Genomic DNA, 14,287 nt, shown 5'->3' on the forward strand with positions numbered 1-14,287 from the left:
CCCTGCCCAACGCGCCACCACGAGTCCAGCGGAAACAGCCGAGCTCTTTCCGACTGTGTGACCATTGTTTGGCCACTGCTGAGGCGCAGGAGCTCCTTCGTGGGCTGGAGACGTCAGCCAGGACGTGGCCGACCCGGGCAGGCTGGCCACCATGGGCAGGACACAGGGCCTGGGGCACGGTCCTCTCCAACCCCCTCCATGTCCTTCTCCACAGAAACACGCACATCTTCCCTGTGGTCTTAAAAGAAGCCACGCCTCAGATGAATGTGGAGCATTAGCAGTGACCGCCTTTGCTGCAAGATTCCTTTAGACAGGAAGCAAGGTGCTCCTTCTCCTTGGCCACTGGAGCAGATACCCGGTCAGTGTGCCGACTCTTAGCGAGAGCCGTCCCCAGATTCCGAGACTTTCCAGGGAAGAGAATTCACGGCCAGGCCTTTTGCTTGTTTTGGGGTCACTGTGCGTCCTCAAAGTGATTGAACTTGGTCTAGACCGCCGATTCCAGGAGTTGCTAAGGAACGGGATTAGAGCTGAGCACGGAGGGTGCTCTTCCTTTCATTCCATCTGCTACTGCAGCACTTTCCCCGCAGGGAGCTGTCTCTCACGGCTCTGGGGGGTGAGCACTTCTCTCTTGGCTGGTGGGTTAGGGGGACAGTGTGTGTACACGTGCTCCCAGCAGGTGGCAGTCAGGCATGAAGTGGCTCATAGAAGAAAAAGCTTCTTGTGACAGAAACAACAGCCTTGTCAGCGCCGGCCACAGCCGAGGGGGCCAGACCTGCAGCGCCACCGCACACCGGGGCCTGCGGCCGTGCCGCCTCGTGCCGATGCTGTGCCTGCCGGTACCGCCGCTCCTGAGAACCTCGTTGTCACAGATGACGTCATCCTCCACCCGCTGCCACGGTCACCAGGCAGTCAGTTTGGCAGATAGAAGATCAGTTGTCAAACCCAAGAAACTCATTTTCCACCCGGCAGCCAGAGTGAGCTTTTTGAAAAGCAGATCTGAGAGCATCACCCTAACCTGACCTGACCTCTCCGAAGCCTGTCCACTCAAAACACCTCCGTGCTCCCGGGCCTGTCCCTGTCCCGGGGCCCGGCACACCGAGCTGAGCATCCTGCACCTTCTCAGGGCAGTCTGGCCACGCCGGCACTGCCCGCCCCAGCCCCTCCCTGCCTCACCCAGCAAGGCCAGCGCCCACCTCCAGGCTCCCCTAGCTGGGGACCTACGTAGGTCCTCACCAAGGCCATGCCACCTCCTGGCTTTGTGACGTGTGTGGGTTTCCGGTTGTGTGTGGGGGGGCGGGGGGATAGGGTGGCCAGACCCACGGGGTTTCTCTGAGGCTCTCTCTGCAATGTCCAGCAGCGCCCCGGCTCAGAGCTGGTCCTCAAGAGTGAGGGCTGAAAGCAGGAATTCGGGGCATAACCTAGACCCGCTCCGGGCTCTGGCCGTGTGGACCGTGCCCCAGGGCCACCACATCACACGCTGGATCCTGGCCCAGGCACCGCGAGCCCAGGGAGGGCTCAGCAGCTGCCACTTCCTGTGCCGATTGTCACCTCTCACTGGGTAAGGCCTGTGAAATTGGAACAGTTTGGTTCTTTGTGAAAAACAACACCACTGGCAGCGCCCCTCCCCCAAAACGGAAAGCAATGCCTGCTAGTGCGGGTGCCCCGTCGGAAGAGCGAGGAGAGTCACCGACAAGGCCCCTCTGCGTGTGGGACACATGTAATGGGCGGGTCCGTGAATGTGAAGGTAAGAGCTCACGTCCACGGATCCCTGGCTGTGGGTGAGGCTCTGCTGGTGCTCACATATGTTTTCTCATTGAATCGTCTCAGCAGATCTATCTCCTCCTGTCACAAATGAAGAAACAGACTCAGAGAGGCTGAGTAATTTCCCCAGAGCCACACAGCCAGTCCTGGCAGAGAGCGGATTTGAAGCCCCACGATGTAACTCATTGCGGAGCCTGCACTCTTCTCCCAGCCACCCATCCTTGGCCGCACCGAGGGAGGTCTGTGCTCACAGACTGAACACTGCCTGTGCAGAGAGGAGCAGTGGTCTTAGGCTAGCACTTCGAGTTTGAATTGAGAGTTAACTAAAACTAGCTACAGAGCACGCCTGTAGACGTTTTGGCCTGTTTCTAAAACCCAGGTTGATGAGCTGCCTCTCTCCTGGGTTCATGTATGTTCAGTGGCTCTCTCTGCTTATGAGAACACGAAAATCCGCCCGGCCTGGCACATGAGGCCCGAGACCCAGCCAGGCTCCGTGCCTCTTCTCTCCCACCACATCCTCCAACCAGGATGCCCACACGGTTTGCCAGCCAAGGACTCGCCTGCTTCCTCGCCTGAAATGTGACTCTCGCATCTGGAAATCCTGCTCATCCGTCAAAGCCCGCTCAGCTGAGCGACAGAGCGCGCACAGAATGACAAGGCGTGGGACTGTTTTTAAGAACTAATTCTAAAGTTCCGTAATACTCAGCCAGGCCTGGGAGGAAAGGTTATTTGGACAAGCTCTCAGCCTGTTGTGCACGTGGGGTTGGGCAGCCTCAGCAGTGGATTCAAATCCGTTTCCCACTGGGAGGAAACTCTCAGTATCACCTGGATGAGTGGTCTTTTCCTCCAACAGCCCTTTGTCTACCAGACGGCAAAGCTTTCTCTACGTGTAACAAGCCCCACGTGGCGCATCATCTCTTTGCATTTAATTACAAGGATTTGCATTTGCAGAACCAATTAATCAGTAATTAGATAGCACTGTACCAAAGAAATAAACAAGGGTAAAAAAACAAAAACACTCAGCACAGGGCCGTCACCGTGCTCCCGGCAGCGTGATACACACTCCCCGAGACGCGCAGGCTCGCTGAGGGGCGAGCAGCGGGCCGTGGAGGTGTCCTCGTGACCTCCCGGGCCCACGGGAAACGTAAAGGTGGTCAAACACAAAACTCTCCGGTGATGCTGACGTTTGTTTTGCTCTTTGCTCTTCATCGGGAATCTGCTTTCTGATCATTATGTTGAAAGGTCGTGGCAGGCTTTGGTGATGCAAAAAAATGCATATTTTATAGAGACACTTTCGCTATTGATCTTCATATTAAAAACAACACATGGATCACCTTTTAAGTTAATTATCAACTAGACCTCTAAAACAAACCTTAGATGTGAAAAATTTTAAAGATACAAAGCAGATTACAGGAGGGAAAATAGAGGCCCCTGAAACCAAGGGCTAGAAACAAGTGTGGCCGCGGAGTGTGTCCCTGTAGGAACCGGGGACCCTCTCTCCGTGCCGTCCTGCCATTTCCCAGTGCCCAGCTCCTGGGCCTCTGAGCCTGGCTCTCAAACCTTTTGTTAAAAACAGAGGACGGAGTTGGAAAAAGCAGCCGGCAGCTCCTGTAATTCCGTCTGGGACAGATGACAGTGGCCTGCTCCGGTCCCCACCACGGTGTGGAGCCATGGTGACGGCTGGGCTCTGGCGGCAGCCAGCGGGCACAGTGTGTCTAGCAAGCCTTTCTCCTGGGAGGCCCTTGTGACACCCCACTCGCCTCCATGGGCGGGGGCGGGGGGGGGGGCGGGAGCGGGGAGCAGGATGTGAACATCAATGACCTGAAGGTGCTTTAAGTCCTCTTCGCGCTGCTTCAGTTTCTGCGGGAAACTGGCCTTGCCTTTGCCCCCAAGCCCGCGATCCTGTGAACTGTGGGTGCTGTAGCCTTTTCAGGGTGTGCCATGGGACGGAGCAGCTCTCCCCGGTTCAAGGTTGTCCTGAAGACCTCTGCAGAGCACATCGCACTGTGTGCTCGCACACGCGCCTTCTAGAAGCATCTCTCATTGCCAGTCTCTGAAAAAAGGAACTGGCCTTTGAATAGAACAGTTTTCCAAGAAAGAGAGCAAGGTGCTTTGAGAAGAACTACAGACAGAGACTGCCAGCTCCCGCCTGGGACTGGACGAGTGGCTTTGCTTTGTACTTCAGCATCCTGGTGCACGCTGGGGAGCCAAAGCGTAAACTTTTTATAAGTTTGTTGCGAAACTAATTGAGCAGCCCCACCCCCAGAACTGGGAACAATTTGACTTTCTCTCTCTGCAACTTCACTGCTTTTAAAGTCAGACAGCGCGGCTGGGACGAAAGCCGTGTTAGTCAGTGTGACCACTCATTTGCTCACACGGGTGTGAACCCTCTTCTCCACTGCCCCCAGGGGGTGCTCGTGCCGGGAGGTGGCACAGTTTATCTGACGTCGGTGTACTGCATGCATTTTCGATATTAACTTCTTTATGGAAATCAGCCCAAGTAAGCTGACTGCTGTCCACAATGGCCATTGTCGTATGAGCCTTTTTTGGGGGGTTAACTGGCCAAAATTTACGAGCCAGAGTGACCTGTCCGTCTCGGTGAGTGTCTGTCTCAGTGAGTGTCTGTCTTGGTGAGCATCGTCTCGGTCAGTGTCCGTCTCGGTCAGTGTCCGTCTCAATGAGTGTCCGTCTTGGTGAGTGTCCGTCTCGGTGAGTGTCCGTCTCGGTGAGCGGTGGGTGTCCGTCTCGGTGAGTGTCCGTCTCGGTGAGCGGTGGGTGTCCGTCTCGGTGAGTGTCCGTCTCGGTGAGCGGTGGGTGTCCGTCTCGGTGAGTGTCCGTCTCGGTGAGCGGTGGGTGTCCGTCTCGGTGAGTGTCCGTCTCGGTGAGCGGTGGGTGTCCGTCTCGGTGAGTGTCCGTCTCGGTGAGCGGTGGGTGTCCGTCTCGGTGAGTGTCCGTCTCGGTGAGCGGTGGGTGTCCGTCTCGGTGAGTGTCCGTCTCGGTGAGCGGTGGGTGTCCGTCTCGGTGAGTGTCCGTCTCGGTGAGCGGTGGGTGTCCGTCTCGGTGAGTGTCCGTCTCGGTGAGCGGTGGGTGTCCGTCTCGGTGAGTGTCCGTCTCGGTGAGCGGTGGGTGTCCGTCTCGGTGAGTGTCCGTCTCGGTGAGCGGTGGGTGTCCGTCTCGGTGAGTGTCCGTCTCGGTGAGCGGTGGGTGTCCGTCTCGGTGAGTGTCCGTCTCGGTGAGCGGTGGGTGTCCGTCTCGGTGAGTGTCCGTCTCAATGAGTGTCCGTCTCGGTGAGTGTCCGTCTCGGTGAGTGTCCGTCTCGGTGAGTGTCCGTCTCAATGAGTGTCCGTCTCAGTGAGTGTCCGTCTCGGTGAGCGTCCGTCTCGGTGAGCGTCCGTCTTGGTCAGTGTCCGTCTCGGTCAGTGATGGCAATGTCTTCACTCGGCCACTAGGAATCGCTGCTCGGTCCTGTCCCCCCGCAGAGTGCTCGCTGCGGCTCTCGCCTCCCGCCTCTCCCGTCTGTCTGTGATGTAGGTGGCAGGGCCCCCAGTCCATGCTGAGCGAGCTCCGCTAACAGGGCCCTCCCTGTTTTCCAGGAAATCCTCGGAGGAACTGGACATGGACAAGGTGACAGCAGCGATGGTACTCACCAGCCTGTCCACAAGCCCTTTGGTTCGAAGCCCTCCTGTGCGGCCGAATGGTGAGCTGGGGTGAGGGGAGGAGGGGGGATGGGCGTAAGGGCACCGTGAGCACAGCCCCCCTTTGAGGGGTCTCATTCCTATCAAATGGAATGAACGATTAAGCCTCGCCGTGAGCAGGAACAGGGGCTACGTGGGAGAAATGGAGACCCCATGGCCAGCTTCCTCATCTTCCCAGAGACGCCAGTCCCCCCTCCACCCGCTCCCCGCACATCCCGTTTCCAGGGCACTTACCCGCAGCGACTGTCCCTTTCCCAGGTAAATGGAACTCTTTCCCGGCATTGTTTCTGTTCCACAGGAGAGGTAGTTAGGTCGAATAACTCTGAAGACTTTTGCAAAGGCGTTATCCCAGACTCCGCAATCAAATACAATGATTTAGTCCGTTTATTCACTCAGTATGCACTTACTAGGTGCTGTGCTAGATGGTGTGGGTACATCACTGCAAACAACACCCGTATTCCCGTGCAGCTCGGTCTCTTGGGGAAAGGCTCTGTCACAGCCTCGTCAATGGCAGCACTTCCTGAGCCCTTGCTCCCTGCCAGGTGCGAGGCTTGCTCTGTCACGTCATTCTCACAACTCTGTGGCTGTCGTTGTCGCTATTTTACAGATGAGTGGACGGAGGCACATGGGATTAATTGACTTGTAAATGGCAAAGCTGAAATTCTCCCCTGTATCCTCCAACTCCGGGTCCATCATCTTAGTCATGGCTACTGTGGGCCCACTAACTCACTGTGAGAAATCAGGAGAGCCGCAGGCGGTGACGGAGGCCTGGCCAGGAGCACGGACTGAGTCCGAGGCTGCAGCAGAGCTACGACGTGGCTTCGGCACCAGACAGTCACGGCTGGGCTTGCAGACAAAAACAAAAAGAAACAGCAACAAAAACCCTATGGCTGTCCTGAACCTTGGTGGTCCCAGAGGGGACGGATAGGACCTTAACCACGAAATGTGAGGAAGGAGGAGTCAACAGGACGTGGTGATGGACAAAAAGGATGGAGGAGGGGGGGTGCCGGGGTGCCCTCCAGGCAGTCGGGGCGTCCGCACGGAGGCCTGCCCCCGAGATGGTCCACACGTAGTTGGAGGAGCACGTCTGTCAGTGAGTGTTTGAGCTGGGTTCACGGAAGACGACGGCAGGCCGGGTAGAAGCGAGTGTCGTGGGCAGCACTGAGGCTCATTCAAGGGCAGCGGCTGGGGTGGTCTGGGCTGCCGCAGAAGCCACGAGGGGAGTGAGATCACTGGGAGTCATGTGCAGGCGGGGAGCGAAGACTGGAAGGGGATTGTGGGGTGGGGTGAGGCCCGCCCTCACTTCAGGGACCCAGAGGGAAGAGCCTGAGGGGGACCAGCGGTCAGGAGAGGGGAGAATGTGGGTTCCTGGAAGCCGAGGGAAAAGCGATGTTCAAGGACAGACGTCTGATGCTTCAGAAGCTCAAGCATGAAACAGGCTGGATTCTGCATCCAGACAAAGGCACTGACTCCTGGCCAGAGCGCACGGTGGACCACCCGGGGGCGGGAGTGGGATGAAATGAAGATGGGACCCCGGAGGGGAAGTTACTGCAAGGGGACCCCTTCTCTCGAAAGCCAGCCTGGCCAGTTAGGAGGCTGAGGTATGGTCCACACAGAAGTCGGAGGGAAGCGCCAGGTGTGAAAATAAAGCTGTTGAACATCCAGTGAGTCCTCACCAAAACCTACTCCACTCCAGTTGTCGGTGCGAAGAATGATGGAGGTGCCGGGAAGTCAAACCCATACCGTCCACAGGAGTGCCCCCTGCCCTCACCACCACCGCACGCGGTGATGCCACCGCAGCCCCCAGAGCGGGGAGGTGCTGGGAGGGCGCCTGGCGTTGCTGCTGAAGGACTGCCCTCTCTGCCGGGCCTCTAACTGCCTCCTGGCTCCCGCTGCTCAGTGTGGCGAGGCCCCTGAGGAAGACTGCAGAGAAGGCAAAGCTGAAGACACCCCCAAACCAATCCCAGGGGAAAGGAGTTGCATGAAAGATTGAAGCGTTCATAAAGAAAAAAATTCCTCAAGGTTACAGACAAGTATTTGTCCCAAGCTGGGCCACCAAATGCAAATAAATTGTAGATTCTCATTGTTTTACAGAAAAGAAAAGAGAAAAGAAGGAACTGCAGAATGTCAGAGACTCCTCAGAGAAGAAAGAGTATATTTTAACGTAATCAGTATTTTTCCATGGCATTCTCTTTTAATTGAGAACATTTTTAATGCTCCTTTGTCTTGAAAGGTTAGAATCAAAATAAACCTTTTGCTCCTGCAACACAAACCTTTGTTGGCATAGTTATATGGAAAGGAATTCACTGTTCATTATGATTTCAAAAAATAACTACCCAATTTATAATCCCAAATTGTCTGCTAGCTCCTTAGGTCTGCAACAGGCAGCAAATTCTTAACAAGGGAAAGCACTTAATGATAATGAAGGTGTTGGTTAATTTAAAAAATAGACATATGTCTGGAATTATTGTATATCATTGAATTTTTTAAAACTGTTGTGATTCTTTTTGTGCCTAGAAAGGATCATTTTGTCAGGAAGTGGGTCTTCAAAGAGGGTGAGCTTCCTGCAGGGCCTGTCTGCGTTTCACCAAATACGTGTGTCAGGGAAGGAGACACGGCCATCTATGTATCTCGAATTGGTTCTGACTTTTTCTGAAAAATTCATTTCTATATCACATTGCCCTTCTCATTGAATAGTGCTTCTTAAAGGAAATGTCATTCCCAAGTCAGCAACTGAACTTTGGGCATTGACATGAGGCAGTGCGACACACTGCTTTTCAAAATAAATTGTTGCTTTTCAAAATCAATTCAGGCCCCAATCACCTCCTCCGCTCTGCGCAGTCACTCACCCTGATCACCCCGCTGGCACCACACACGTACTGTACGAGTGCGCGCGGTGCTGTATCATACGCCTCCTGAGCCGCCGAGGCCTGTGCCCCCCCCCCGCCCCCGGGCCATGCCCCGGAGGCCTCCGAAGGACCTGCGGATGCAGCTGTCGCGTTCCGAAAGGCTCTCGGGCCGGTGAGCACTGTCCGGTGGCCTGCAGGGAGGGAGATGCTAACTTGGTTTTGCTGGTGCCAGAAAGGCTTGATCCTGTAGAAATGACCATTTGATGGGGTAGAGCCTCGCTTTAGTGAGATGGGTAACTTTCTTCCACAATTTCAGCTTAAAACTTCATTCCTCTAACTGAACGTTTGGCTTGACACAGTTGAGGAATATGCTGGAAATCTGTGATTGGGTGAAGGTAGTCAAGACATTTTTCCACGAATGCTGGCCCATTGTGTGTCTTCACTTCGTTACTAATTACACCAATGTTTACAGCATAATGAGACATTTTGGGATTCCTCCCCCCCGCCTTGAACTTAAAATATAGTTTTAATGTATTCAAAATGCACATAAACATGGAGGAGAAATTATCCAACAAGAAGGTCAAGTCTATAAGGAGCCTCCCACGGCGTTCTAACCGGACAAAGATCTCTCACATTAGCAAATGTTTCCTGTTTCCCTGCAAGTGCAAAGGAAGAATTCAACAGCCGTCTTATCAGTAAATATTGCCCATAAATTCTCCTCTGATCTCAGCTTGTTGGAAAGAGAGGAGGATTCCTACCACACGGGGCCATGCCCTGAAGGAGAAAGAAGCCAACTGGTAGACCAGGGTCTGGGCTCTGGTCCACTACTGGCTCCGTGGCGAGTCACGGCTTCCTGTGCCTCAGGTGCTCGCCTGTAAAACCCTCGTGACCGTCCTTGCTCTGAGAGACAGATGTTGTGAGGATGCACGGGCCTGTGTGAATGAGTTTTGTGAGATGGAAAACTTCATTCCTCTAACTGAACGTTTACAGATGCAAGGCACTGTTATTTCCTATAATGTTATTTCTCTTAGACTCTTACATCTGGGACTAACTTTTTCCACAAACCTATTCCAAAGATCTCAGACCTATGAGAAAAATGGGTTGGGGGAGGGGGACAATATTGCAAATGATTTCCCTCTTAGAAACACCAGTAAACTCAGAGCTCCCCAAACTTAGTGAACAAGGGCATCTTTTTCTTTCTTGTTTTCATACCCCCTCCACTGTCATCCCAAAACCACCCACATCAGAGAGCTGTTAGGAAAGCCTGTCATGTGATAAAATAGCTCAGTGTTTATAAAGGGTAATGCACCTCTCTTCCCAAGGTATGCGTAGTGCATCCCCAGCTGTTGCACATTTCTGGGGGGCGGGGGGCTGCAGGTGCTTAGTAGGGTCCAGGCCCTGCCCCCCGAGTCCGTGACCCCGGCCCCTGCACCCTGCTGCACTGACCCTGGTTGTCTGGCTCGCAGAGGGCATGAGCGGATCCTGGAAGGAGGGCGGTGCCCCGTCCAGCAGCTGCAGCAGCGGCTACTGGAGCTGGAGCGCCCCCAGCGACCAGTCCAACCCGTCCACACCGTCGCCGCCGCTGTCCACCGACTGCGCCAAGCCCTTCCGCAGCCCCGCACCCGACGACGGCATCGATGAAGCCGAGGCCAGCAGCCTGCTCTTCGACGAGCCCATCCCCAGGAAGAGAAAGGTCAGCCTCTCCTCCCGCTCCTTTTTTGAGGGCCCAGGATACACCCAGGGCCTGACCAGGGCAGAACCACCCAGTGTGGGCACCCATCCTCTGCCACCTGGTGCCACGTGGACAGAGGTGCCCAGCGTTGACCAGGGTTTGAAAGCTACAAAAGTGCATGTCAGGCGTGGGTTGGTGCCTCACTCACTCTCTTCCTGGGACTACATTTTTTCACCTGTAAAATAAAAACAAACTCCCTTTTCTATTTTCTGCTTCAAAAACATATTGGGAGAATTTTTGTGTCTTATTTTCATAAAACCGGCTGTGAAACATGCAGGAAAGCTGCCCCAGCCAGGCCAGGTTGGCTGAGCTCCTCCGTGCACTGAAGGGTTGCTGGTTCCATTCCCAGTCGGGGCACATGCCTGGGGTAGGGGCTTGATCCCCGATAGGGGAGCATTCGGAAGCCAACTGATAGCTGTTTCTCTCTCACATCAATGTTTCTCTCTCTAAGCATGTCCTCGGGTGAGGATAAAAAAAAAGAAGAAGAAGAAAGCTGACACATAAACGCATGTATGTACTTACAGACCAAAAACTGGTTTACTAAACTAAACCTGAAAAAGAGCTCTAATAAATTGATTTAATGCATTGATTACACATTTATTTAATCTTCACAGCTGTCCTGTCTGGTAAGTACCTTTTTTTTTTTTTAAATTCTCACCAGAGAATATTTTTTCCATTGATTTCTAGAGAGAGTGGAATGGAAGGAGAGAGAGAGAAACATTGATATGAGAAAGACGCATCAGTTGGTTGCCTCCCGCATGTGCCCCTGCCACGGCTGTGGAACCTGCAACCAAGGTACGTGCCCTTGACTGGGAATTGAACCCAAGACCCTTCGGTGCAAGGGCCGACACGTTAACCACTGAGCAACCAGCCAGGGCTGGTAGGTATCATTCTCCCAACTTGATATGAGGCAATTGAGGATCGGGGAGATTAAACGTTGAGCTTGCCCTGTCCTGAGGATAGAAGGGCCAGGCCCACCACTCAAACCCAGGTCTGCCCGAACCTAAAGCTCATATTCTTTCCATCCTCTTTGTGTGTATTTACACTATCATGACCACTCACAATTTTCCAAAAGGATTTCACTTTGTAGGATGAAGCGATCTGCTGCTACATCTCGAATACCTTTTCACGTTATTTTTTTAAAATAGATTTTATTGATTTTTTACAGAGAGGAAGGGAGAGGGATAGAGAGTTAGAAACATCGATGAGAGAGAAACATTGATCACCCGCCTCCTACACACCCTACTGGGGATGTGCCCGCAACCAAGGTACATGCCCTTGACCGGAATCAAACCTGGGACTCTTCAGTCTGCAGGCCGATGCTCTATCCACTGAGCCACACTGGTCAGGGCTCACGTTATTTTTTGATGGCCATGTCCGTGTGAGGCTGCTACTTTATATATTGGTCCTGTAAGTGGTTCTCAGTAGCTTCATTGGGAATCACTATTCACAAACAAAAACCCAAAGCAAAACCCTGAGGACTGCCATGCAACCTCTTACCCCCAATTTATTTCCAAGAGGAAAACACGCAGCCGGCATCGACCCATCGATGCCATCGACCCCAGCATCAATCCCTCCGTCTCCGCTCCGTCCCCTGCATGTGCCGCTGTGGAGGCTGCGGGATCCCTACCCAGAGAGCCGGGGAGAAAGGAGCGCCTGCCTCCGGAGGCGGGGCGTGAAGATGCTGCTCCCACCAGCCACCGGGCAGGGGCTGGGCTAGCGCGGCGTCCGTGTTCGCCTGACCGGTTAGCGAGCTACCAGGCGGCGATGGGGACTGAAGGGCCATCCTGGTGCATCAGGCTTTCTCTGGGGTCATCTGAGTGCGTGGCCCCGGCTGTCTTCAGAGGTGGCCGGCGTGGGGGCCGGGACTCCGCGCAGGGACCGGTGCTCAGGGCCCTGCTGACAGCAGCTTAATGGGCTGAGAATAAACAGCACTCCGTTCTTGAGCTGAGAGAATCCGGTGCGTCGTACGCGATCAGGGCATCGTTTCTCCGCGCTTCTGTCTCGCTTGTTCGCTCGTGTATGTGCTGTGCATAGGGAGCTACTGTGGCTCGTGGGCAAAAAGCTTGGGGAGAGAACACGATCCGTGGGACAGGGAGGGGCCCTCATCAGAAGTCGCAGGAGCCCCGTGCTCAGCTCAACTTTGCTACCCTGCAAACTTCAGAAAATCATTTCCCTTCTCTGACCATCGGCTTCTTCATCTGCAACACAAACTAACAGCAGTTACCAACCCTCGTCCGGGACATCATGAAGATTCAGAGTGTCCAAGAATAGAAAGGTCACTGTGCCCCTGAAACCCCGCCCCCGTGGCAGACACATGGGAATGGACACGTCAGGGCCCCTCACAAAGGGGCGGCGCACCCCTGGATCTGACGATGACGCTGAGCCGGGCCCTTCCTTCCACCTCCCTCGCAGGTGTCTTGGCCGGGGCCACTCTACCTGTGCACTTGGCAGATCCTCGAGTCAGAGGGGAGAGCGCCAAGTTAACTGCCGGCTGCGCAGGAGTAATCAGTGAACGAACCACGTCTGCCTTTCACACCCGGAAAGGGTGACTCGCTCTAAAGTGGGAAAGTCAGCGAGGCCCGCGCAGGAGCGAGCACCCGTCCGCTGACTGCGTTCCTCACGCCCGCTGAGCACAGCGCGTGGGCAGGAAACCCGCTGCCCCAGGAGCAGGCCCATCGGGCTGGGCCGTGTTGAACAAACATTGTCTCCGGTCTCCTCATGCAGGGCTCGCTTTCCTGCCGCGTAAGAGTGGCTCTCTGGCCCTGGCCGGTTTGACTCAGTGGACAGTGTGTCAGCCTGCGGACTGAAGGGTCCTGAGTTCAATTCCGGTCAAGGGCACATGCCCGGGTTTCGGGCTCGATCCCCGGTGGGGGGGTGCAGGAGGCAGCTGATCCATGATTCTCTTATCATTGATGTTTCTATCTCTCTCTCTCCCTCTCTGAAATCAATTAAAAATATTTTTTAAAATTTTTTTTTAAAGAGTGGCTCTGTGTGCATGGGAGGATTGTTTTGCGGGTGTAGTCAGGACATTGGCAAGCACCCACCAGCATGCAAGGGGCCTCCTGATTGACGCGGGCCACCTCCGCCTATGAACAGAGACCGCTGCTTCCATTAAAGTTGAGCTCATCCGCTAATGTGCTCTTATTCTCCAGATTAGTCCTGCAAGTATTATAGGGGGACCTCCACCTATAAAGAAATACCTTTTTAACATTAAAAACAGGGTGATTTTTATATTTGGAAACTAATGTCTGAATACGCTGCCCCTCCCCTGCGCTTCACCACGCAGGAATGCATGTGTGTTTGCATCACATACCTCGCCCAGAAAGATCGAGTCGTTCACATTCTTTCATAACCTGCTTTCCCCGCATCCTCCAGGTCCAGGCAGGAAGCGGGTGATGTACCCAGCGGGTAGTTAAAGAGCTGGACAGCCCTGGCCAGGTGCTCAGTTGGTGGGAGTGTTGTCCCCACACACCAAGGTGGTGGATTCAATTGCTGGTCTGGGGCACATACAAGAATCAAGCAGTTAATGTGTGGACGGGTAGAACAGGAACTCTCTCTCCCTCTCTCTCTCCTTTCCTGTCTCTCTCTCAAATCAATAAATTTGTTTAAAAATTTAGAAAGAGTTTAAAGAGACTCTTTGCAAAGGTATAGGATTGGGGTGGGGTGGGGTGGTACCCCAGGTTCCCAAGAGCTAACTATAGGGCCAGGCCCTCACCACCCCTAAGTCTGAAGGGACAAGTAAAGAGAGGAGTTTCCAGAACCCATAAAGTTACCAAAACTTGGAAACACCCACGGAAGTGGTGGTTTTCGGAGGAGGAAGGCAGCTCGCCCAGCTTGGCCAGGCGGGAAGGGACTGTGGAGTCCAGAGCCTCCTGTCTCCCGGGGCCAGACCCAGCCTGAGACCACGGGCAGGGCCACTGACACACGAGGTCAACCTCGGGGGCAGCAGGTGGAGGTAGATTTGCACAGCTTCCTCGTGTGAAACAGAGGCAGAGAGCCTCCTTGCGTCCATCTGTCCACTGTGCTGTGAGGTCGTGATGAGCTTCGGGTAAAGAGGAAGGAAGAAGCGTGTTGGGCCAGCAGCATTGGTAGGTTTGTTTTCACTTCACTCTCCGTCCTCTCCTCTCCAGAACTCCATGAAGGTGATGTTCAAGTGCCTCTGGAAGAACTGCGGGAAGGTGCTGAGCACCGCAGCCGGGATCCAGAAGCACATCCGCAGCGTCCACCTCGGGTGAGTCACCTCCCTC

General features: G+C 54.4%; 1 protein-coding gene across 1 annotated transcript in view; it reads left to right on the plus strand.

Annotated features, from left to right (window-relative positions):
- The window catches only part of ZNF704 (zinc finger protein 704), a 99,547-nt gene that overhangs the window by 75,071 nt on the left and 10,189 nt on the right, over nt 1–14,287 (plus strand). Inside the window, exons 3-5 of the mRNA XM_005878187.2 lie at nt 5,355–5,458; nt 9,772–9,998; nt 14,171–14,271. Of these exons, the coding sequence (XP_005878249.1) occupies nt 5,355–5,458; nt 9,772–9,998; nt 14,171–14,271 (432 nt within the window). The remainder of the gene's footprint in view (nt 1–5,354; nt 5,459–9,771; nt 9,999–14,170; nt 14,272–14,287) is intronic.

Source organism: Myotis brandtii, unplaced genomic scaffold (genome assembly GCF_000412655.1).
Source record: "Myotis brandtii unplaced genomic scaffold, ASM41265v1 scaffold55, whole genome shotgun sequence".
Lineage (NCBI taxonomy): Eukaryota > Metazoa > Chordata > Mammalia > Chiroptera > Vespertilionidae > Myotis > Myotis brandtii.